General features: G+C 44.5%; 1 protein-coding gene across 3 annotated transcripts in view; it reads left to right on the top strand.

Moving 5' to 3' along the window:
- mycbpap (mycbp associated protein) overlaps nt 1-25,646 on the top strand; it is a 233,198-nt gene that overhangs the window by 201,887 nt on the left and 5,665 nt on the right. For 2 of the 3 annotated variants that reach the window (XM_072483204.1, XM_072483207.1), the window contains exon 17: nt 24,970-25,064. In XM_072483204.1, coding sequence (XP_072339305.1) covers nt 24,970-25,064 — 95 coding nt within the window. Of the gene's footprint in view, nt 1-6,207; nt 6,253-9,707; nt 9,776-24,969; nt 25,065-25,646 lie in introns of those variants that run through there. The other variant, XM_072483208.1, reaches the window with a different exon arrangement.

The raw sequence follows: 25,646 nt of genomic DNA on the forward strand, positions 1-25,646 counted from the left end.
CCCGAATGGAACACCTGCCCTACCCATCCTTTGCGCAACCTAACCTGATCTATCAGTTTCAGGTGCGTTTCCTGTAACATGACCACATCTGCTTTAAGTTTCTTAAGGTGTGCGAGTACTCGTGCCCTCTTTATCGGCCCGTTAAGCCCCCTCACGTTCCAAGTGATCAGCCGAGTTGGGGGGCTTCCCACCCCCCCCCCCCCTTGCCGGTTAGCCATCATCTTTTTCCAGCTTCTCGCCCAGTTCCCACGCGGCTGTATTTCTCCCAGACGGTGCCCCCCCGCCCATCCTTTCCCGCACCCACTCCCCCCTTTCCCCAGCAGCAGCAACCCAGTAATTCCCCCCTTCCCCCCCCCCCCCCCCGCTAGACCCCCCGCTAGCGTAATTACTCCCCCCATGTTGCTCCCAGAAGTCAGCAAACTCTGGCTGACCTCGGCTTCCCCCCGTGATCACGGCTCGCCCCGTGCGGCGCCCCCTCCTTCCTGCTTCTCTATTCCCGCCATAATTATCATAGCGCGGGAACCAAGCCCGCGCCTCTCCCTCGGCCCCGCCTCCCATGGCCAACGCCCCATCTCCTCTCCATCCCCACCTCCCCCCATCACCACCTGTGGGAGAAAGAAAAGTTACCATACCGCAGGATTAATCGTACAATCCCTCTTCGCCCCCCCCCCCCACTCGTCCCACCACTTTGTCCAAACGTTCATTTTCGTAGTCCAATCATTCCAATTTTTCTTCTACAATAAAAGTCCACGCTTCATCCGCCGTCTCAAAGTAGTGGTGCCTCCCTTGATATGTGACCCACAGTCTTGCCGGTTGCAGCATTCCAAACTTTATCTTTTTTTTGTGAAGTACCGCTTTGGCCCGATTAAAGCTCGCCCTCCTTCTCGCCACCTCCGCACTCCAATCTTGATAGACGCGGATCACCGTGTTCTCCCATTTACTACACCGAGTTTTCTTCGCCCATCTAAGGACCATTTCTCTATCCTTAAAACGGAGAAATCTCACCACTATGGCTCTGGGAGCTTCTCCTGCTCTCGGTCCTCGCACCATAACTCGGTATGCTCCCTCCACCTCCAACGGACCCGTCGGGGCCTCCACTCCCATTAACGAGTGCAGCATCGTGCTCACATATGCCCCGACGTCCGCCCCCTCCACACCTTCAGGAAGGCCAAGAATCCTCAAGTTGTTCCTCCTTGCGTTATTTTCCAGTGCCTCCAACCTCTCCACAGATCGTTTCTGGTGTGCCTCCTGTATCTCCGACTTCACCACCAGGCCCTGTATGTCGTTTTCATTCTCTGCTGCTTTCGCCTTCACGACCCGAAGCTCCTGCTCCTGGGTCTTTTGTTCCTCTTTCAGCCCTTCAATCGCCTGTAATATCGGGGCCAACAACTCTTTCTTCATTTCCTTTTTTATCTCCTCCACGCAGCGTTTCAAAAACTCTTGTTGTTCAGGGCCCCATATGAAACTGCCACCTTCCGACGCCATCTTGGTTTCTGCTTGCCTTCCTTGCCGTTGTTCCAAAGGATCCGCTGCAATCCGGCCACTTTCCTCTCCTTTTTCCATCCGTGTCCAGGGGGAACACCCTTCTGGTTTACCGCACGGTGTTTTCAGCCGTTAAAATTGCCGTTGGGGCTCCTATCAAGAGCCCAAAAGTCCGTTTCACAGGGAGCTGCCGAAACGTGCGACTCAGCTGGTCATCGCCGCACCCGGAAGTCCAGCACCTCCTTCTTAAGCAGCTCCACACACCGTCTCAAAAATTTGTCTTGGTCCGGCCCCCATGCCTGGACTCTCTCCGCCGCCATCTTTTCCTTTTTCCTTCTGCCCCTGTCCTCGAGGATTCTTCGCGATCTGGCTGCCGCCGCCGATATTTTTCTTTTTCATTGGGGGGGACTCCCTGTTGTCTCACCCCACACCGGGTTTCTTCCCGAAAAAATTCCCCGTTGGGGCTCTTAAAAGAGCCTGAAGGTCCGTTCGAGCTGGAGCCGCCGAAAGGTGCGGCTTAACTGGTCATCGCCGCAACCGGAAGCCCCCAACAAAAGTTTTTAACAAACAAGCCCCCCCCCATAACAGAAAGAAGAACACAAACACCACAATCAAAAATAATAAACTACTTATACATTGAGTTTCTCCCGCATATATTAACCCCCCCCCCCATATGACATTCAGCAGTACCCTTGGGGAAACCCTTCCCCACCCACCCAAATACCCCCCCCCCCCGAAAGAGACACCCCCCCCCCCCCCCCCCCCCCCCCCCGGGTTGCTGCTGCTGCTGATCTCCTCCTAGCGCTCCGCGAGATAGTCTAGGAACGGTTGCCACCGCCTGAAGAACCCCTGCACAGATCCTCGTAAGGCAAACTTTATCCTCTCCAGCTTAATGAACTCTGCCATGTCATTTATCCAGGCTTCCACACTGGGGGGCTTCGCGTCCTTCCATAATAACAAGATCCTCCGCCGGGCTACCAGGGACGCAAAGGCCAGGATACCGGCCTCTTTCGCCTCCTGCACCCCCGGCTCGTCCGTTACCCCAAATAATGCCAACCCCCAACTCGGCTTGACCTGGACTTTCACCACCTTGGACATAGTCCTTGCAAGACCCCTCCAGTGCCGGGCACGACCAGAACATGTGGACGTGATTTGCCGGACTCCCCGAGCACCTCCCACACCTGTCCTCCACCCCAAAAAACCTACTCATCCTCGCCCCTGTCATATGCGCTCTGTGAACAACCTTGAATTGTATTAGGCTGAGCCTGGTGCAAGAGGAGGAAGAATTAACCCTACTCAGGGCATCAGCCCACAGACCCTCATCAATCTCCTCCCCAAGCAGAAGGCAGTATTAATGATGGCAGAAATGCGTGGTTGGAAGCTCATCTCGGGATCAAGTGTGACACCAAGTTTGTAAGCAGACTGGGTTAATCTCAGATTGAGTGTCAGGGAGAGGGATGCAGTTGGGCAGCCGTAAAGGGCCTATTGACTCCTGATTACCTATTTGAATATGGTGGGCAGATTTCCAATTTTGCCTCTTCCCACCCCACATATTATGGAGGTGAGTTCAGGGGTGGGTGGGAAGGTGGTCGGGTGGGCACTCACCTTATTCTACATGCCACACCCCGCCAGAAACGTGCACTATGTTAAATGCACCCCAAATACTTTGTATGATGGGAATTCTAGAGCTAGAACCTGGCTGGCTAAAAGTATGGGATCAATGGTAAGGCAAGGAAATTGGGGATGCTCAAGAGGGAAGAATCTAAGGAATGACAAGATCTTGGATGGTTGTAGGGGTGGAGAGGAGAGAAGGGATGGTGTAGAGATAGGAAGTTGTGAGACACGGGAGTGATTTGAGCGCATGGATGAAAATTTTGAAATTGATGTGATGTTGGAACATGGGTCAATGCAGTTCAGTGAGCACATGGCTGGGTGGGTGAATAGGATAGTTATGCACAGCAAGATTTTAGATAAGCACATGCCTGTAAAATGTGATAGATGAGAAGCTAGCCAAGAGGGCATTGAAAAGGTTGTGAAAGACACTACATGGATGCAAGTTGTTATGAAGTATTCTTCACTTTTCAAATAAAATGCATTCTTCCCAGACATTAATCCTGCTGACCCATCCCTACAGGGCTGCAAGAGTCATTTTAGCTTCAGCTGGAAACAAACAGGTCAGTGAAATGGATCTCTGCAAGTGATACCATGAGAGAGGGCCATGTGTAGTACTGCCAGTTGGCAACTTCAAGACTGCATTATCTATGTGTGTTCAGCACCTGCTGTCCCCAGAACAATTCATTATCATATCTGGGAGAGTAGAAAATGTTGTTGTGGATCACTGTGATAGCTTATAAACTCTTGGTCCAGTGTTATTCTAGGCCTGTGTTGTTCCATTGAACACTGTTATATACAAAGATATTGATCAGTGTCTGGAGGAGTCCTGCAACGTTGAGGCATCAGTTCACTCTAGACCATTTGCTTTACTTTAATATGAAGAAATTTCATTAAAAATCAAAGACCGTAGCTCAGGATTTACCGTCTATCAAAGAGTATGAAAAAGATGCAATCGGTAAATGAATACAGGGTAGGTGATGTCGTGTTTGCTGTTGAAAAATGTACTGAATGGTGTGTTCATTATGGGAGGAGACAAATTGGAAAAACTGGCGTCTCCAAGAAATGGCAACGTATCTCTGCACAGCTAACTCAGAAGCAGGTTTAGGAGTTGGTGCCTAAATCGTTTGTGAGAGTGGCAGTCAATGGGTGGGATTTTCCAGCCCTTTCCGCTGGCAGGATCTTCCGGTCCCGTGGAAGGCAGGCCCCTGCAGCAGGACAGGTGAGCAATGCAAGATGCCGTAGACATCGGCTGGAAAATCCCGCCGGCAGCTAATGGCGAACCGCCTCTGCTGTTGGAAAACATGTTGCGTGCAGGAAAGGACCAGAAAATCCTATCACTATGTGTGCCTGGATTAGGAGAAAGACACAACTGGTCTTGGTTCCCTTAAGTTTAAGGGCATGAACTGTGCTAACGATTAAACTATGATGACCTCATACCTGCTAATTATGTCATTGATTCGGTTCCAGCATTTAAAACACCCTTTTATAGGTTGCTCATATTAAGTGCCGCCGCATAGATCCTGTGTGGTTTAGAAACAATTACCCCTGTCTATTCTGGGTAAGTTAATAATGATGTGAAAGGATTATTTCCCACAGGAAATCCTTGGGAAGGTTGGGTAAATTGAACTTGATGTTAAGAACATGAATTGTGAGGGAAGAAAATGTCATCAAGTCCAGCAGCCATACTGCTTCACAGAACACTTTACCCTATTGTGGACTCTATCCACCCATTTAACTTCCATGTAAAATCTACCTTATCATGCATATGCACCAATTTAATTCAGACACACTTCAAACAGAGTTTAAAATGTGCACGTATCATTACATCTTAACATAACCTTTTCATGGCCTTAGTTAGTGAGCTTTCTGTTCTAATAGTATTTGTGTGCTTCCACTTTGTTACTACCTCAGCCCTGATCCTTACGGTTATTCGCTCTTTTTAAGGGTATAGACTTTTTGCTGGATGTCTGATCCACTTTCCTAAAAATCTGTGCCAGGGACAAGGGGAATAACAAAATATACCCCACTCAGCTTCTTAAAAACATGGAGCTTATTTTCTCTTCATAATTTATAGCATTGGGTCCTGGAATTATTTCTTTCACATATCTCAAGTGTAAAGTAGCATTAATAGATATTGAAGCCAGTCTAGATAAATGTTAGATAATCCACACATATACAAGAGACGAGTGTAAGTAAAATCAGGACCAGGCAAGTCTAACCCCACAGGGACACACTCCAGTGTCATCCATTAAATGAAGCACCACCACAAATATTTCAGATGGGATCAGCCCACACAACTTTGAAATAAAATTAACGGAAATATCAAGATGGGAATCTTGGGGTGGTGGGGGAAAGAGAGAAAACCAGGGCAGAAATTCCAGATGGTGCTCATGGATCCTGGAAAGGACTTGGGGAATAGGAAACACATAGAGACCTTGGATGACTGTCTGGGTGCAGATTGCACATTCTCCCTCTGTCTGCGTGGGTTTCCTCCGGGTGCTTTGGTTTCCTCCCACAGTCTTAAAATGTGCAGGTTTGTTGGATTAGCCATGCTAAATTGCCCCGTAGTGTCCAGAGATGTGTAGGTTAGGTTAAGGGGCTATTGGGATAAGTTGATTTGGGTGGATTGTTCTTTCAGAGAGTAGGTCGATGGGTCAAATGGCCTCTTTCTGCTCTGTAGGGATTCTACAATTATTTATTCTCAACACAAGACAGGAGCACAAGATTATCAAGGTTAAAGCAAGGCTGGAGAAAGTCTTTTTCCACAATGTGCAGTAAGGATCCACAATATCTACTTCCTATGCAACTGCAAATTTTGAAAGAAAGCTGTTGGTTTTGAATGATGAAGGCATATGTATGCATGGATAATATTGAGTCATGTAGAAAGACAATCACATCTTAGGCCATTGAATGAGTGGAATACATTCCTAGTGGAACAGATTGTACATGTTGTGTGCTACATGGCCCAAATTAATATTTTCTTTCCCAAATGTGTTGTATTTACTTCTTTTTTAGAATTTTCTTAGCATTTTCCCAATTACTGTATGCTTGACCAAACAATGTTATCTGTTTTTCCATTATCCTTTCACTAATTTTCTTGTAATAACCTAGTTGCATCTAGTATTGAGACAGAAGATGGTCCTACTAAAAGAGTTGGTGAGTAGAAACAAGAATAAAGGTAGGAAGTTGTCGAAATGCCAGATTTTCTTACGCCTGTATAGGCTAGTATTAAGGCAGGAATTAAAGTAGGATTCCGCTGGAGTAGATGGATGGAATTGGATCTCAAACAGCTTTGAATACAAAATGAATTCAACATCCAAAGAACCAGAATCACATCAAAAGAAGGTACAACAGTGACTTTGCAAGGACCGTATCATCATCAACATCCTGGGGTTACCATTGATCAGAACATGAATTGGACTATCTTCAGAAATACTGTGGCTACAAGAGCAATTCAGAAGATGGGAATTCTGTGATGAGTGACTTGCCTCTTGACTCCCCACTCTGTCTATCATTGACAAGGAACAATTAGATATGTGATGCAATACGCTCCACATTGTTTGGATAGGTGCAGCTCCAGCAATGCTCAAGAAGTTCAGCCTCCAGGATAAAATAACCTGCTTGATCGGTATTCCATCCACCACCTTAAACATTCACTGCTTCCACCACCAGTACACAATGGCAGCAGTATGTATCACCTAAAAAAGTATTGCAGCAACTCACCAAAGCTTCTTCTTCACCCAATCTTGTTGCAAAATACTAGCATAAGATTGTCACCAACAAAATAGTATTCATCATTCAACACACAAGTATAATCCTGCCCCTGTAATGGTAAACATTCCCATCTGAAATTTCTGGATGTGCATTACGGATAAAGGTTTTAGAGCAGGTCGATTTCTCAAGATTTCCTCAGCAACTCATGTTTTCTGCACACCGTGTTGTTCTCTTTCCCTTTACCACTCATCAATCGCTCCCAGTGGTCCCACTCTATCCAGTGCGGATGGAACCAGCCTTTGATTCGGTGATGGTGTTCCTGCCTCAGACTGTTCAGAGTCTGAAGACTACTTGAGCAAAAGTTGGGGAATGGAGACCGGCACTCCCATCTTGTTTATGGGTTGACATCCAGCAGGATACCCGCATCTGGTGGGTGCAGTTGGCCTTCATCTTATGGGTTTTGGGAGCCCATAAAGACCCTCCTTCCCTATGATACTAACCACTCTGGTACAAAGATGGGTATAGAGTGTTCCTGTATCAGCCTGTCAAACTTTTAATCAGCCAAAGTTCTCCTCCTGCTACACATTCTACTCGAAGGGAAGAACATGAAGATAGGAAAACTGTCCAGCTGTGAATCCTCCTACTGATCTCCAAATGTGAAGATATTGTAAGGGACTAACACCACACACTGTATATTTTTATAAAATATATATAGATATACTTGTTGCTATTTCTAAAACTAAAAAGACATTTAAAATGACTGAAACTGTGTCTATAACTTCGGAACAATAAGGCCACTTGGCAATTTAGGAAAACCCGCAGCTCGTTATCGCTGATGAGCCACTAAGCGCTGTGGGCTGTACAGTGCAACTTCAAAGAGAGCTATACAAAGGCCATAAACGTTTCATAACCTAGGCTGGCCAGAAGAAGATGGATCATCTGTTAAGACAAAGGTCCGCAACTTCCCTTTCAATTCCTAATGGTTGAGACATTTACCGATATTTGGAATCCAGACAATGGATAAACATCCTTTGTCAAAGATGGTGGGGAGGTGGATGTCATGCAACATGGGCCTCTGGATTGTGGAACAAGTAATATTGCCTTACTGAACTGTATAACTCAGTCTGCTGTTTACCATCTGACTAGCAGCCTCGCAGAGTAGATAACTCGACTCAGGTTGAATACCCGGTCCAATCTACACTACTGCTTCTGTACCATCTACAAGACTGATTCATCTCTGCATGCCTGTTTCATCACGTGAAGTCAACACCTTGTGAAAAGTGAATTTGACAACATTGTTTTTCAGCCATAAAGGAATTCCTCATTGAATTTGTTTCTGGACTCTGGACCTCACGTGACATAATTTCTAGATACTCTGTGGTCTCTGTTCCGTAAAACATTCTTATCTCTATCTCTCTCATTATGTCTGAGTGTGGAAATGATGGTTTGAATGTGTTCAATAAGCTAACCCTTTTTTTTTTTTAGTTCATCCTATCAAATACACTGTTCTAATATATCTTAGACTCGCCTTTGGTTGAAATAGCCCCTCAGTATTACAGTTCCCCATTTTCTGTTTGACTAAACTGACTGCAAAATTTCGCAAATTGGAAACCCATCAAGAGTTTGCAAAGGAATTTAAGTTTTATGTGAAAAGCAAATTCCTTCATTCATGAAATAGATCATTGGTGAAGACAGTTTGTTGCTTGTGCAGTTTTAGCACTTACCTTCAAAAAGAGATGCATTGCCACTGAGTTCAGGGAACAGCATCCAAGGGCCTTGAGCTATGAGGACTGACTGTCAGAGCTGACCTTGTTTCAAATATGAAAAAATAGAATTGTTGGGGTCATTATGACTTCATTTAAAATTCTGAGGTAGAGAAGGCAGCACGGTGGCCTCACACTGGGTTCAATTCCGGCCTTGTGTGACTGTGTGGAGTTTAGACATTCTCCCAGTATCTGCATGGGTTTCCTCCGGGTGATCCGGTTTCTTCCCACAGTCCAAAGATATGCAGGTTAATTGGGTTGGCCATGCTAAATTGCCCCGTAGTGTCCAGGGATGTGTTGGTTAGGTTAAGGGGTTATTGGGATAGAGCATATAAGTGTTTTTGGTTGGTGTGCTCTTTCAGAGGGTCGGAGCAGACTCGATGGGCTGTATGGCCTCCTTTTGCACTTAGGCATTCTATGATTATTTATTCTCAACATATGACAGGAGCACAAGTTTATCAAGTTTTAAGCAAGGCTGCAGCAAGTTTTTTTCCACAATATGCAGCAAAGGCCCACATTATCTACTTCCTATACTACTGCAACTTTTGAAAGAAAGCTGTTGGTTTTCAATGATGAAGGCATACGTATGCATGGAAAATATTGAGCAATTTAGGGAGACACCCTCACTTACGCCATTGAATGAGTGTATTACATTCCTAGTAGAGCAGACTGTACATGTTGTCTACTACATGGCCCAAATGGGTAGCACGGTGGTTTGCACTGTGGCTTCACAGCACCAGGGACCAGGTTCGATTCCCGGCTTGGGTCACTGTCTCTGCAGTGTCTGCATGTCCTCCCCATGTCTGCGTGGGTTTCTCCGGTGCTCCGGGTTCCTCCCACAAGTCCAGAAAGACATGTTTGTTAGGTGAATTGGACATTCTGAATTTTCCGTCAGTGTATCCGAACAGGTGCCGTAGTGTGGAGACTAGGGGTTTTCACAGTAACTTCATTGCAGTGTTAATGTAAGCCTACGTGTGACAATAATAAAGATTATTATTAAATGAATGATTTCTTTCCACTGTGTTTTACTTTTTTTTGAATTTTCTTAGCATTTTCCCAATTACTGTATGCTTGATCAAATTATGTAATCTGCTTTTCCATTTTACTTTTACTAATTTTCTTGTAATAACCTAGTTGCATCTAGTGTTGGGACGGAAGATGGTTCTTCTAAAAGAACTGGTGAGTAGAAACAAGAACAAAGGTAGGAAGTTGTAGAAATGTCAGAATATCTTAAGCCTATATAGGCTAGTATTAAGGTTAAAGTAGGAATCCGCTGGATTAGATGGATGGAATTGAATCTCAATCAGCTTCGATTACAAAATGAATTCAACAACATGTACCAAAGAATTAGAATCACAGCAAAAGAAGATACAACAGTGACTTTGCAAGGACCATATCGCCATCAACATCCTGGGATTACCATTGATCCGAACCTGAATTAGACTAGCTATATATATATATACTGTGGCTACAAGATCAGGTCAGAAGATGGGAATTCTCTGATGAGTAACACGCCTCCTGACTTCCCACTCTGTCTGTGATCTACAAGGAACAATTAGGTATGTGATGCAATACGCTCCACTTTGTTTGGATGGGTGCAGCTCCAGCAACGCTCAAGAAGCTCAGCATCATCCAGGATAAAATAAACTGCTTGACCGGTACTCCATCCACCACCTTAAACATTCACTCTTTCCAACACAATGGCAGCAGTATGTACCACCTGAAAGATGTATTGCAGCAACTCACCAAAGATTCTTCAACAGCAACCCCCAAACTTATGACCTCCACCACCCAGAAAGAAGGACAAGAGCATCAGACGCATGGGATCACCACCTGTAGGATCTCCTCCAAGCCACATGCCACCGTCACTTGGAATTCTATCGTAATTCCATCACTTCCATCAATTCCATCGCAAACTAGGAACTCACTTCTAACCAGCATTGTGAGTGTATCTATAGCACATGTACAGCAGCAATTCAAGGAAGCAGCTCACCACCACTTTCTCAAGGTAATTGGGAATCTCAGCAATGCTGGCCTTGCCAACAATACTCTAATCACATGAAAGAATAACAAAGAATTATTGATACTACAGGTTTTTCATTCTTTGTCTAGGTGTGAACATTGTATACACACCAGTGTACTATCAACAATATTAATGTAGACTATTGTAAATCTTTAAACCTAATGTGGCTCCAGTGTATAGTGTCCATCACCTCAAATTGCGGCATATTAAAAGAAAAATATTCCTACTTTGTGTTCATTTTAGAGTCATATGTTGGACAGGACTCTCCGACCCACTGGTGCGGCGTGTCCCCGGGATTCTCCATCTAGCCAGCCGGCCAGTGGGGTTTCCATTGAGGGCAGCCCCAGGCCGTCGAGAAATCCTCGGGCTGCCGGCGCAACGGAGAATGCTGACAATGGAGAATCCAGCCCATAATATTCACCCCTTATGTTTAGTCGGTTTGGAGCATAAAGATATGAATAGACTTGAGGATTTTGAGCTTGCATGTGAAACAAAATCAACTTGTTCATATTTTGCAGTGAGATCAGCTTACGATAGGCTGGATAACGCACAGGGTAAATGAAATGCATGTTCCACAACAATAACAATTTGTATTCCTATAGTCACTTTAACGTAGTGAAGCAACCCAAGGCACATCACAGAGTATCATCAAACAAAATTCTATCAATCCAGCTGTTTCCATTTTGCACAATCTATGAAGTCACTCACAGTGGTCCCACTCTATCCAATGTGGATGGAACCAGCCTTTGACTTGGTGGTAGTGTTCCTGCCTCAGAATGTTCAGAGTTTGAACGCTGCTTCAGGCAAAGTTGGGGAACAGAGACCTGCACTACTACCTTGTTTATGGGTTGACATCCAGCATGATACCCGCATCTGGTGGGTGCGGTTGGCCTTCATCTTATGGGTTTTGGGAGTCCATAAAAACCCTCCTTCCCTATGATACTAACCACTCTGTACAAAGATGGGTATAGAGTGTTCCTGTATCAGCCTGTCAGACTTTTAATCAGCCAAAATCCTCCCCTTGCTACACATTATTCTCTAAGGGAAGAGCATGAAGATAGGAAAACTGTCCAGCTGTGAATCCTCCTACTGATCTCCAAATGTGAAGATATTGTAAGGGACTAACACCACACACTGTATATTTTTATAAAATATATATAGATATACTTGTTGCTATTTCTAAAACAGAACAAAGACTTTTAAATTATTGAAACTGTGCCTGTCACCTCAGAACAAAAAAAGCCACTTGGCAGTTTAGGAAAACCTACACCGCGTTATCGCTGATGAGCCACTAAGCTCTGTGGGCAGTACAGTGCAACTTCAAAGAGAGCTATACAAAGGCCAGATACTTTTAATAACCTAGGCTGGCCAGAAGAAGATGGACCATCTGCTGAGACAAAGATCCGCAACTACCCTTTCAATTCCTAATGGTTGAGATATTTGGAATCCAGACAACGGATAAATATGCTTTGTCAAAGATGGTGGGGAGGTGGGAGTCATACAACATGGGCCTCTGGCTTGTGGAACAAGTAATATTGCCTTGCTGAACTGTATAATTCAATCTGCTGTATACCAACTGACTAGTAGCCTCACAAGTAGATACCTCTGCTCCGGTTGAATACCTGGTCCCATCTACACTACTGCTTCTGTACCATCGACAAGACTTATTCATTTCTGCATGCCTGTTTCATCATGTGAAGTCAACACCTTGCGAAAAGTGAATTCCACAACATTGATTTTCAGCCCATTGACCTCCATGAAGGAATTCCTCATTGAATTTGTTTCTTGACTCTGAAACTCACGTGAATTAATATCTAGATACTCTGTGGTCTGTTCTGTAAAGCATTCTTATCTCTATCCCTCTCATTGTGTCTGAGTGTGGAGGTGATGTAGCAACTCTCCTTTCAATGGAATTATTGAATGTGTTCAATAAGCTAACCCTATTTTTTTAGTTCATCCTATCAAATACACTGTTCTAATAATGTATCTTCGACCCACCTTTGGTGGAAATACCCTCAGTATTACAGTTCCCCATTTCCTGTTTGACTAAACTGACTGCAACATTTTACAAATTGGAAACCCATCAAGAGTTTGTAAAGGAATTTAAATTTTATGTGAAAAGCAAATTCCTTCATTCATGAAATAGACCATTGGTGAAGACAGTTTGTTGCCTGTGCAGTTTTAGCACTTACCTTCAAAAAGAAATGCATTGCCACTGAGTTCAGGGCACAGCATCCAAGTGCCTTGAGCTATGAGGACTGACTGTCAGAGCTGACCTTGTTTCAAATATGGAAAAATAGAATTGTTGGGGTCATTATGACTTCATTTAAAATTCTGTGAGGTAGAGAAGGCAGCACGGTGGCCTCACACTGGGTTCAATTCCGGCCTTGTGTGACTGTGTGGAGTTTAGACATTCTCCCAGTATCTGCATGGGTTTCCTCCGGGTGGTCCGTTTTTTTCCCACAGTCCAAAGTTATGCAGGTTAATTGGATTGGCCATGCTAAATTGCCCCGTAGTGTCTAGGGATGTGTAGGTTTGGTTAAGGGTTTATTGAGATAGAGCATTTAAGTGCATTTGGTTGGTGCTCTTTCAGAGGGTCGGTGCAGTCTCAATGGGCCAAATGGTCTCCTTCTGCACTGTTGGCATTCCATGATTATTTATTCACAACATAAGACAGGAGCACAAGTTTATCAAGTTTTAAGCAAGGCTGGAGCAAAATTGTTTCCACAATATGCAGCAAAGGCCCACATTATCTACTTCCTATACTACTGCAACTTTTGAAATAAAGCTGTTGGTTTTCAATGATGAAGGCATACGTATACATGGAAAATATTGAGCAATTTAGGGAGACACCCTCACTTACGCCATTGAATGAGTGTACTACATTCCTAGTAGAGCAGACTGTGCATGTTGTCTGCTACATGGCCTAAATGGGCTGCGCGGTAGCACGGTGGTTTGCACTGTGGCTTCACAGCACCAGGGACCAGGTTTGATTCCCGGCTTGGGTCACTGGCTCTGCAGTGTCTGCATGTCCTCCCCATGTCTGCGTGGGTTTCTCCGGGTGCACCGGGTTCCTCCCACAAGTCCAGAAAGACATGTTTGTTCGGTGAATTGGACATTCTGAATTCTCCGTCAGTGTATCCGAACAGGTGCCGTAGTGTGGAGACTAGGGGTTTTCACAGCAACTTCATTGCAGTGTTAATGTAAGTCTACGTGTGACAATAATAAAGATTATTATTATTAAATGAATGATTTCTTTCCACTGTGTTTTACTTCCTTTTTTTTGAATTTTCTTAGCATTTTCCCAATTACTGTATGCTTGATCAAACTATGTAATCTGCTGTTCCATTATCATTTTACTAATTTTCTTGTAATAACCTAGTTGCATCAAGTGTTGAGACGGAAGATGGTTCTTCTAAAAGAACTGGTGAGTAGAAACAAGAACAAAGGTAGGAAGTTGAAGAAATGTCAGAATATCTTAAGCCTGTATAGGCTAGTATTAAGGTTAAAGTAGGAATCCGCTGGATTAGATGGATGGAATTGAATCTCAATCAGCTTCGATTACAAAATGAATTCAACAACATGTACCAAAGAATTAGAATCACAGCAAAAGAAGGTACAACAGGGACTTTGCAAGGACCATATCGCCATCAACATCCTGGGATTACCATTGATCAGAACCTGAATTAGACTAGCTATATACATACTGTGGCTACAAGATCAGGTCAGAAGATGGGAATTCTGTGGTGAGTAACGCGCCTCCTGACTTCCCACTCTGTCTGTGATCTACAAGGAACAATTAGGTATGTGATGCAATACGCTCCACTTTGTTTGGATGGGTGCATCTCCAGCAACACTCAAGAAGCTCAGCATCATCCAGGATAAATTAAACTGCTTCACCGGTACTCCATCCACCACCTTAAACATTCACTCTTTCCAACACCTGTACACAATGGCAGCAGTATGTACCACCTGAAAGATGTATTTCAGCAACTCACCAAAGATTCTTCAACAGCACCCCCCAAACGTATGACCTCCACCACCCAGAAAGAAGGACAAGAGCAGCAGACGCATGGGATCACCACCACCTGTAGGATCTCCTCCAAGCTACACGCCACCCTCACTTGGAATTCTATCGTAATTCCATCACTGTCACTGAGTCGCAAACTAGGAACTCCCTTCTAACCAGCATTGTGAGTGTATCTATAGCACATGTACAGCAGCAATTCAAGGAAGCAGCTCACCACCACTTTCTCAAGGTAATTGGGAATCTCAGCAATGCTGGCCTTGCCAACAATACTTTAGTCACATGAAAGAATAACAAAGAATTATTGATACTACAGGTTTTTCATTCTTTGTCTAGGTGTGAACATTGTATACACACCAGTGTACTATCAACAATATTAATATAGACTATTGTAAATCTTTAAACCTAATGTGGCTCCAGTGTATATTATACGTCACCTCACATTGTGACATATTAAAAGAAAAATATTCCTACTTTGTGTTCATTTTAGAGTCATATGTTGGACGGGACTCTCCGTCCCGCTGGTGCGGCGTGTCCCCGGGATTCTCCATCTAGCCAGCCGGCCAGTGGGGTTTCCCATTGAGGGCAGTCCCAAGCCGTCGAGAAATCCTCGGGCTGCCGGCGCAACGTAGAATGCTGACAATGGAGAATCCAGCCCATAATATTCACCCCTTATGTTTAATGAAATGCATGTTCCACAACAGTAACAATTTGTATTCCTATTGTCACTTTAACGTATTGAAGCAACCCAAGGCACATCGCAGTGTATCATCAAACAAAATTCTATCAATCCAGCTGTTTCCATTTTGCACAATCTATGGAGTCACTCACAGTGGTCCCACTCTATCCAATGTGGATGGAACCAGCCTGTTACTCGGAGGTAGTGCCCTTACCTCAGAATGTTCAGAGTTTGAACACTGCTTCAGACAAAGTAGTGGAACAGAGACCTGCACTACTACCTTGTTTATTGGTTGACACCCAGCAGGATACCCGCATCTGGTGGGTGCGGTTGGCCTTCATCTTATGGGTTTTGGGAGCCCATAAAAACCCTCCTTCTCTATGATACTAACCACTCTGTACAAAGATGGGTATAGAGTGTTCCTGTATCAGCCTGTCAGACTTTTAATCAGCCAAAATTCTCCCCCTGCTACACATTATTCTCTAAGGGAAGAACATGAAGATAGGAAAACTGTCCAGCTGTGAATCCTCCTACTGATCTCCAAATGTGAAGATATTGTAAGGGACTAACACCACACACTGTATATTTTTATAAAATATATATAGATATACTTGTTGCTATTTCTAAAACAGAACAAAGACTTTTAAATTACTGAAACTGTGCCTGTCACCCCGGAACAAAAAAAGCCACTTGGCAGTTTAGGAAAACCTACACCTCGTTATCGCTGATGAGCCACTAAGCTCTGTGGGCAGTACAGTGCAACTTCAAAGAGAGCTATACAAAGGCCACATACTTTTAATAACCTAGGCTGGCCAGAAGAAGATTGATCATCTGCTGAGACAAAGATCCGCAACTTCCCTTTCAATTCCTAATGGTTGAGATATTTGGAATCCAGACAACAGATAAATATGCTTTGTCAAAGATGGTGGGAGGTGGGAGTCATACAATATGGGCCTCTGGCTTGTGGAACAAGTAATATTGCCTTGCTGAACTGAGGCTGGTTTAGCACAGGGCTAAAGAGCTGTCTTTTAAAGCAGGCCAGCAACACGGTTCAAATCCTGTACCAGCCTCCCCGAACAGGCGCCGGAATGTGGCGACTAGGGGCTTTTCACAGTAACTTCATTTGAAGCCTACTTGGGACAATAGTGATTTTCATTCCATTTCATTTTCTGTATAACTCAGTCTGCTGTTTACCACCTGACTAGCAGCCTCGCAGAGTAGATAACTCAACTCAGGCTGAATACCTGGTACCATCTACGCTACTGCGTCTGTACCATCTACAAGACTGATTCATCTCTGCACGCCAGTTTCATCATGTGAAGTCAAGACATTGCGAAAAATGAATTCTACAACATTGATTTTCAGCCCATTGACCTCCATGAAGGAATTCCTCATTTAATTTGTTTCTGGACTCTAGAACTCGTGAATGAATGTCTAGATTCTCTCCGATCTCTGCACTGTAAAACGTTCTTATCTCTATCCCTGTCATTATGTCTGAGTGTGGAGGTGATGTAGCAACCCTCCTTTCATAGTTTGAATGTGTTCAATAAGCTAACCCTATTTTTTTAGTTCATCCTATCAAATACAGTGTTCTAATAATGTATCTTAGACCCAACCTTGGTGGAAATAGCCCCTCAGTATTACAGTTCCCCATTTTCTATTTAACTAAACTCACTGAAAAATCTCCCAAATCGGAAACCCATCAAAAGTTTGCAACGGAATTTAAATTTTGTCAAAACCAAATTCCTTCATTCATGAAATAGACCATTGGTGAAGACAGTTTGTTGCTGTGCAGTTTTAGCACTTACCTTCAAAAAAGAAATGCATTGCCACTGAGTTCAGGGAACAGCATCCAAGGTGATTGCAAAACCTGGGGCTCTGAGGACTGACCCACAGAGCTGACCTTGTTTCAAATTTGAAAAGGTAGAATTGTCGGGGTCATTAGCCTTTATTTAAAATTCTGAGAGGTAGGGAATATGGGACCATGGCACAGTGGTTAGCTCTGCTGCCTCACTGCGGCAGGACCTGGGTTCAATTCCAGCCTTGTGTGACTGTGTGGAGTTTGCACATTCTCCCCGTGTCTGCATGGGTTTCCTCTGGGTGCTCCTGTTGCATCCCAAAGATATGCAGGTTACGTGGATTGGCCGTGATAAATTGCCCCGTAGGGCCCAGGGATGTGTAGGTTAGGTTCATGAATTATTGAGAGTGGGCATGTAAGCGCACTTGGGTGGAGTGCTCTTTCAGAGGGTCGGTGCAGACTCGATGGGCCGAATGGCCTCCTTCTGCACTGTAGGGATTCTATGATTATTTAATCTCAACACAAGACAGGAGCTGAAGGTTTAAGCAAGACTGGAAAATCTTTTCCACGATGTCCAGTAAGGGCCCACAATATCTACTGCTTAAGTGACTGCAATTTTTAAAAGAAAGCTATTGGTTTTGAATAATGAAGGCATACGTATGCAGAGATGATATTCAGGAATGTAGGGAGATGCTCACATCTAAGGCCATTGAATGAGTAGAATACATTCCTAGTAAAGCAGATTGTACATGTTGTGTGCTACATGGCCTAAATGGATGGCACGGTAGCACAGTGTTTAGCACGGTTGCTTCACAGCGCCAGGGACCCAGGTTCGATTCCCAGTTTGGGTCACCGTCTGTGCAGAGTCCGCAAGTTCTTCCTGTGTTTGCCTGGGATTTCTCCGGGTGCTCCGGTTTCCTCCCACAAGTCCAGAAAGATGTGCTTGTTAGGTAAACTGGACATTCTGAAATCTCCCTCTGTACCCGAACAGCTGCTGTAGCGTGGAGACTAGGGGATTTCACAGTAACTTCATTGTAATGTTAATGTAAGCCTATGTGTGACAATAATAAAGAGTATCAGTATTAAATGAATGTTTTGTTCCCACAATGTGTTTTATTTACCTTTATTCGAATTTTCTTAGCATTTTCCGAATTACTGTATGCTTGATCAAATTATGTAATCTGCTTTTCCATTATCCTTTTACTAATTTTCTTGTAATAACCTAGTTGCATCTAGTGTTGAGACAGAAGATGGTTCTTCTAAAAGAACTGGTGAGTAGAAACAAGAACAAAGGTAGGAAGTTGTAGAAATATCAGAATATCTTACGCCTGTATAGGCTAGTATTAAGGTTAAAGTAGGAATCCGCTGGAGTAGATGGATGGAATTGAATCTCAATTGGCTTTGATTACAAAGTGAATTCAACAGGAGGTACCCAAGAACCAGAATCACATCAAAAGAAGGTACAACAGTGACTTTGCAAGGACCGTATCACCTTCAACATTCTGGGTTTACCATTGATCAGAACCTGAATTAGATTAGCGATATAAATATGTCGCCACGAGAACAGGTCAGAAGATGGGAATTCTGTGGTGAGTAACTTGCCTCTTGACTCTGCATTGTCTGTCTATCATCTACAAGGCAGAATTAGATATGTGATGGAATACTTTCCACTTTGTTTGGATGGGTGCAGCTCCAGCAATGCTCAAGAAGCTCAACATCATCCAGGATAAAATAATATGCTTGATCAATACTCCATCCTCCACCTTAAACATTCACTCCTTCCACCGCCAGTACACAACGGCAGCACTATGTACCACCTAAAAAAAATATTGCAGCAACTCACCAAAGCTTCTTCACCAGCACCTCCCAAACCTCAGACCTCTACCACACAGAAAGAAGGACAATGGCAGCAGACGAATGGGATCACCACCACCTGTACAAGCTACATGCCACCCTCACTTGGAATTCTATCGTAATTCCTTCACTGTCACTGAGTCGCAAACTAGGAACTCCCTTTTAACCAGCATTGTAAGTGTATCTATAGCACATGTACAGCAGCAATTCAAGGAAGCAGCTCACCGCCACTTTCTCAAGGTAATTGGGGATCTCGGCAATGCTGGCCTTGCCAACAATACTCTAGTCACATGAAAGAATAACAAGCATTAGTGGCGCTAAAGGTTTTCTCTAGATGTGAACATTGTATATATACCAGAGTACTATCAACAATATCGATGAAGAATACTGTAAACTTTAAGCTTAATGTGTCTAGTATACTTCACCTCACATTCTGACAGGTATTAAAAGAAACATATTCCTATTTGATATTAATTTTAGTGTCATACATTGGGCGGGATTCTCCATCTCGCCAGCCGGCCAATGAGGTTTCCCATTGAGGGCAGTCCCATGCCGTCGGGAAATCCCCGGGCTGCTGGCGCAACGGCGAATCCCGTCAGCGGACAATCCAGCCAATAATATTTACCCCTTATGTTTAGATGGTTTTGTGGAATAAAGATATGAATAGACTTGAGGATTTTGTGCTTGCATGTGAAACAAAATCAACTTGTTCATATTTTGCAGTGAGATCAGCTTACAATAGGCTGGATAACGCACAGGGTAAATGAAATGCATGTTCCACAACAATAACAACTTGTATTCATATAGTCACTTTAACGTACTAAAGTAACCCAAGGCACATCACAGAGTATCATCAAAAAAATTCTATCAATATTGCCTTGCTGAACTCTATAACTCAGTCTGCTGTTTACCCTCTGATAGTAGCCTCACAAGTAGATAACTCTGCTCAGGTTGAATACCTGATCCCATCTATACTACTGCGTATGTACCACCTACAAGACTGATTCATCTCTGCACGCCTGTTTCATCATGTGAAGTCAACACATTGCAAAAGTGAATTCCACAACATTGAGTTTCAGCCCATTGACCTCCATGAAGGAATTCCTCATTGAATTTAATTCTGGAATCTGTAACTCACGTGAACTAATATCTAGATTCTCTGTGGTCCCTCTTATCTCTATCCCTCTCATTATGTCTGAATGTGGAGATAATGTTGCAACCCTCCTTTCATAGTTTGAATGTGTGCAATAAGCTAACCCTTTCTTTAGTTCAACCTATCCCGAGTTTCCTGGAGGTTATTAATAGAAAATTCAATCCCACAAAAAACTAGCAGGTTGGTAACAAACACCACCATTTATACAGAGGAAACAAACAGAACACCATTCTGTTTCTGACACGAGAAATGAGTGCTATTTCAATTCATCCCACTCCTGTCTGTAACTATATCAGTGCAGAAACACAGGTGTCTTGCTAGGTCATTTCAGAGGGCAGTTAGGGTCTGCAATATTGTCGAGCTTCTGGAGTCACGTATAAACTGGGCTGGGTGAGGACAGCAGATGTCCTTTCCTGATGGACATTAGTAAATGAGGTAAGTTCTTACAACAGTCCTATTGTGTTATGATCACCATTACAGATGCTAACTTTTAAATTCCAGATCTATTTAATTAATTGAATTTAAATTCACCATCTGCTATGATGGGATTTGAACTCATGGTTGAACTCTGTGGATCATTAATTCAGGTCCCAGCCATGCCCGAAAGTGACGGTCTTCGGGGTTTCGGACCAGCCAGATCTATTCCTGGGGAGGAGGGCAGACGCCCTTGCCTTTGCCTCCCTGATCGCCCGCCGTAGAATCCTGTTCGGCTGGCGGTCAGCGCACCACCCAAAGCTGCAGACTGGCTGTCCGACCTCTCGGAATCTCTCCAAATGGAGAAAATCAAATTCGCCATCCGAGGGTCAGACGACGGCTTCCACAGAACGTGGGAGCCATTCACGCAATTGTTCCGGGACCTGTTTGTGGCCAACGAACGAGAGGAAGAATAGCCAGGTACCCAAGAATCCAAGAATCAGGGAGGAGTAGCCAGGGCATGGGTGGCGGGGGGGGGGAGGAGAGAGAGAGACTGGGGGGGGAGACACACAGCTAAGCCTACGAGGAAAGAACGGTGAACCACGGGAGGGGGCGAGGGGAGGGGAGAGGGAAGAGACAGGGAACAAGAGAGGAGAATCAGGGAGGTGGGGGGGTGGCAGGGAAATGAGAGCCGGAAGGAAGGCACTGGATACAATAACGAACAGGGCATCTCCAGGAACAAGGAGAATGAAGACGAAAGACGGGAGGAACGGCAGAAGTGGCGGTGAGCGCGAGACGGCAGTGAAATCCATCCGGGAGAAGCGACAACAACACCAAACCCATTCGACTTTTTGCCCACTGTAATTGTCTCTCCGGCACCCGAATGTATATTTACCTCCCCGGTCTCCACCACCATCAACCCCAACTCCCCCTCCCTCCCTCCCGCAAACAGTCGCCTACTTATGTCTTGTAAATAAATTTGCCAGTTGTACAGAGTTGCTGCTGTTGAGCTGGTGTACAATACCCTACCAGTTATCCTATTTTATTTGTTGTATTTATTTATTTTTTACTATTTACTATTTTCTTCTCTTTGGTATGTTTGGGTGTGCCCTTCTCTTCCGTATATGTGTGTGTATATACAGACGTTATGTACACAGGATAAGAAACATATATATATATATATATTTCTTATCCTGTGTACATAACAGTAAATATACTTTGTTCAAAAACCCAATAAAAAACATTTATTTTTTTAAAAATTTAAAAATGTATTCAGGTCCCTGGATATATTAACAAAGCCACTATGCTATCCTAACCCAGGGCTCAAGACTTATTCTAGCTGAAAAATAGTCTGAAAACTCAGTGCAGTACTGAGGGAATGCTGCCTGATAGTCTGGTGCCTTTTGTTAGTTACCTGCTGCCCAGATCAAAACCATGGGTGCAAAATAGTTGTCTCACTATGTGGAGCAATCCTTCTGAAAATGTAGTATTAGAAAATGGGCTCATTTTCAGTTACTAAAATAAAGCAGCCATTAAATTAAACTAAAGTATCCAGTTCAAATTTGACTACTCAAGTGGGAATGAGTAAACATATCTGTGCAATTGTACAATTTGTTTTAACATCAGTCATAAAGTATTATCATGGCATTTAATAGCAGGAGACACTAATTTAAGCCATCAGAACTTCAAAGGGATTGTAAACTGACAGCTGAGTGTGTAGTGTAGCTGTTAAATATTTCTGTGCATCTCCCATGGCACACGGGTACAGGCGCTGGCCATTCCAGCAATGGAAGCCACAAGATCTTGGGTTCCATCCAGTTTTGCTGAGAACCAGCTGATCTCAGCTGAGGCAGCAGTTGGATTACGGTCAGGAAAAATCAGTCTAGGTTTCTGCCCTTAATCATCATGCACCAATGCCTACTGGAAATCCCATGTCCAAGTGGGTTAGGTGAGAACGTCCACAATCCAAACTTTATTGCCACCCATCAGCCTGTTTGTACCCATTAACCTGCTGCTGCCTATCCAACTGCTGGCACCCAGCCAGTTGCTAGCACCCACCCACCATCCATTTGGAAGCTATCCAGTTTCTGTCACATGTCAAACTACACATCATGAAAATCAGTGCCTTAAGGAAAGGAAGAGATATTCGTGACAAAATTCGGGTGAGTCCTTACCTTTGGAAAGCCATTACCAAGTAGAGGTATAATGATTGGTAAAGACCTAAAATGTGCATATCCAAGCTTGCTTTGTTCCCAATCTTCCGTAAGTGTCGATTTAGGCTGAGGTTTGTGTTTTAGATATCAGGCACCCTTCAATATCTCACCCACATGGTCATTCATGAACATATTTTGTGAAATAAGCAGAATGTTTTGATTGTGGATTGTGGAGGGTAGGTAATTACAACTGAGCAAAATCCTGTTTTCAATCTTTGTACAAATTCACAACAAATGTTTCTGGATTGCAATTAGGAATAGGAATCCTGGGGCGGGATTCTCCAATCCCGCAGCAGAGTGACCACGACGTCGTAAATGCCATCGCATTTTACGACGGCGCGAACGGGCCGCTCCCACGACTAATTCTGGCGCCTACAGGGGGCCAGCATGGCGCTGGAGCGGTTCACGCCGCTCCAGCTGCAGATCCCGGCGCGAACTGTCCGCCGCGGGATCCGCACATGCGCAGTTGCGCTGACGGCAACGAGGATATGCGCAGTGGTGCTGGCGCCAATGCGCGCATGCGCAGTGGCCTCCTTCAACACGCCGGCCCCGACGCAACATGGCGAAGGCCGGCCCGTAGGAGAGGAGGCCCCCAGCCACAGAGGCCGGACTGCCAATCGGTGGGCCATGATTGCGAGCCAGGCCACATCGGAGGCCCCCCCCGGGCCGGATCCCCCCCCTCCCCCCCCCCCCAAAGGGCGCCACCCAACCCTTACACGCTGACGTTCCACCGGCCCAGAGCAGGTTAGAATGGTGCCGGCGGGACTCGGCTCTTACGGCCGGAGAATCGGCAGCGCCAACCACGCCGGCACTAATGCCGCTGATTCTCTGCTCTGCAGAGAATCGCGTGCCGGCATCGGCGTGGCGTGATTCGCATGGCCCGCCGGCGATTCTCCAACCCGGCGCAATGTCGGAGTATCCCGCCCCTGGTGTATATTTTCTCTCTCAGGCTAAGACTATAGAAACAAGCTGTAGCACCATCAGTGCCTTGAATCATTCCTAGTCTGTATAGTCCAGTGCCATTTAACCACTGAGCACTGCTCCCTAACACTTTTAAAGTAGAAAATATCCCCACTGTGTTTTACAGTGGGGGGGAGGGGCGGGGGAGAATGAAAGGCATGTGAGAGAAAAAGAAAAGATGAAAGGAATTAAGGAACAGATACTGAGCCAAGTGATAAGAATTTGGAGGTTACCAAACTTGGATCAGAAGGATGGGTTTTGAGATGATTTTTTAAGGTTATGAGTTTTAAGAGGTAATTCCAGAGAGTGGGGCTGGAGTGGCTGAAGGCTTTACTACAGTAGTGGGCTGAAGGAGATGGATTGAATCAGTCAAGACAGAATGGTGCTGGAGAGGATAAATAGCCGGAGGAGTTTGCCAAGATGTGATAAGGTGAGGCAGTGGAATGGTTGAACATGAGAAATATACATTTTATAGATGAGGAACCAAACAGTAGGAAAGGGAATAAGGCAATGTTGTTCACTGGGACTTAGTGTGGACAGGTTATAAAGAGTACTAAAAATCAAAGTTTATATTGTGTAATCGCCAATATACATGTGAAGTGAAAGCTACTACTTTTGTGATACTTGTGCCTGTTGGATCATTAAAAAAAGTCTGATTCCTGGGCAGCACGGTGGATTAGCCCTGCTGCCTCACGGCGCCGAGGTCCCAGGTTCGATCCCGGCTCTGAGTCACTGTCCGTGTGGAGTTTGCACATTCTCCCCCGTGTTTGCGTGGGTTTCGCCCCCACAACCCAAAGATGTGCAGCCGAGGCAGATTGGCCTCGATAAATTGCCCCTTAATTGGAAAATATGAATTGGGTACTCTAAATTTATAAAAAGGAGAAAAAAAAGTCTGATTCCTGCATTGGACAAAGGCCGGAATTCTCTGGCCACTGGGATTCTCTTTTCCCACTGGCAGCGCAACCCCACCCGCAGGTTTCCTGGCGGCATGGAGTGGCTTGAATGGGAAATCCCATTGACGAGCGGCGGGAAGAAAGAATCCCGGCACCAGCAAACAGTGCACTGCCGAGAAACACGTGGCTAGGGGACCGGAGAATCCCACTCTTGTTTAAAAATATGTAATTAATACCAAACAGCCATTCCTGAAACCTGGAATGTCCAGATGAAAGACTCTGGATATCCCAGTCACTCAATGCCACTTATTTAAGATGTTTCTCTTTCTTTCCTGCCCATCCTTCCTATAAATTACGACTGCCTGGCACCTTCGCCAATCAGTATCCAAAAAAACAGGAAAAAAGGACGATAAGAAAACAGCTGACAGAAAAGGAAAGAAAGGATCTAAATCTGCTGGCAAAGATGATGAGAAGGAGGTACAATTGATGCTTGTTAGAATTCCCTCTTCCTATCCTGTTAAATTGCTAGCTTTGCTTTTTTCTTCAGTGTCCTGTTTAGTTTGAGATTTTAGGGCCTTAAATATGGCAGGGTTATGAGTAGCCTGTATCCAAACTAATCAGTTTTGGGATACAGGTGCCCTGCTTGATATATACTTCCTCCTCTATATTGTTCGAATCAAAACATATACCATCTCCTAATTAGATTTTTTTCATATATCAAAAATATGGAATTTCTCACTTTCCGCAGTTTTTTCTCTTTTCTACAGTCAGCAAGTTCCTGACCCCGAAGTTTGAGCGCCATTCCTGATTTGGTTCATCTTCCGCTTTACTCTTTTCATCCCTGATGGTATCTCACATTCTTCACCTTGACCAAATTATGCACTCTCGGGTTAGTCGGAAGCTTTGAAGAATGTCATACGCTCAGTCCAAGGTCTTAGACATGGCTCGGTTGGTAGCACTCACACTTCTGAATCAAAATATAGACTGACACTCCAATGTAGTACTGAAGAAATGCTGCATTGTTTGAAGTGTGGTCTTTGAATGAGACATTAAACCAAG

The sequence above is a fragment of the Scyliorhinus torazame genome, chromosome 18 (assembly GCF_047496885.1).
Source record: "Scyliorhinus torazame isolate Kashiwa2021f chromosome 18, sScyTor2.1, whole genome shotgun sequence".
NCBI classification, from domain to species: domain Eukaryota; kingdom Metazoa; phylum Chordata; class Chondrichthyes; order Carcharhiniformes; family Scyliorhinidae; genus Scyliorhinus; species Scyliorhinus torazame.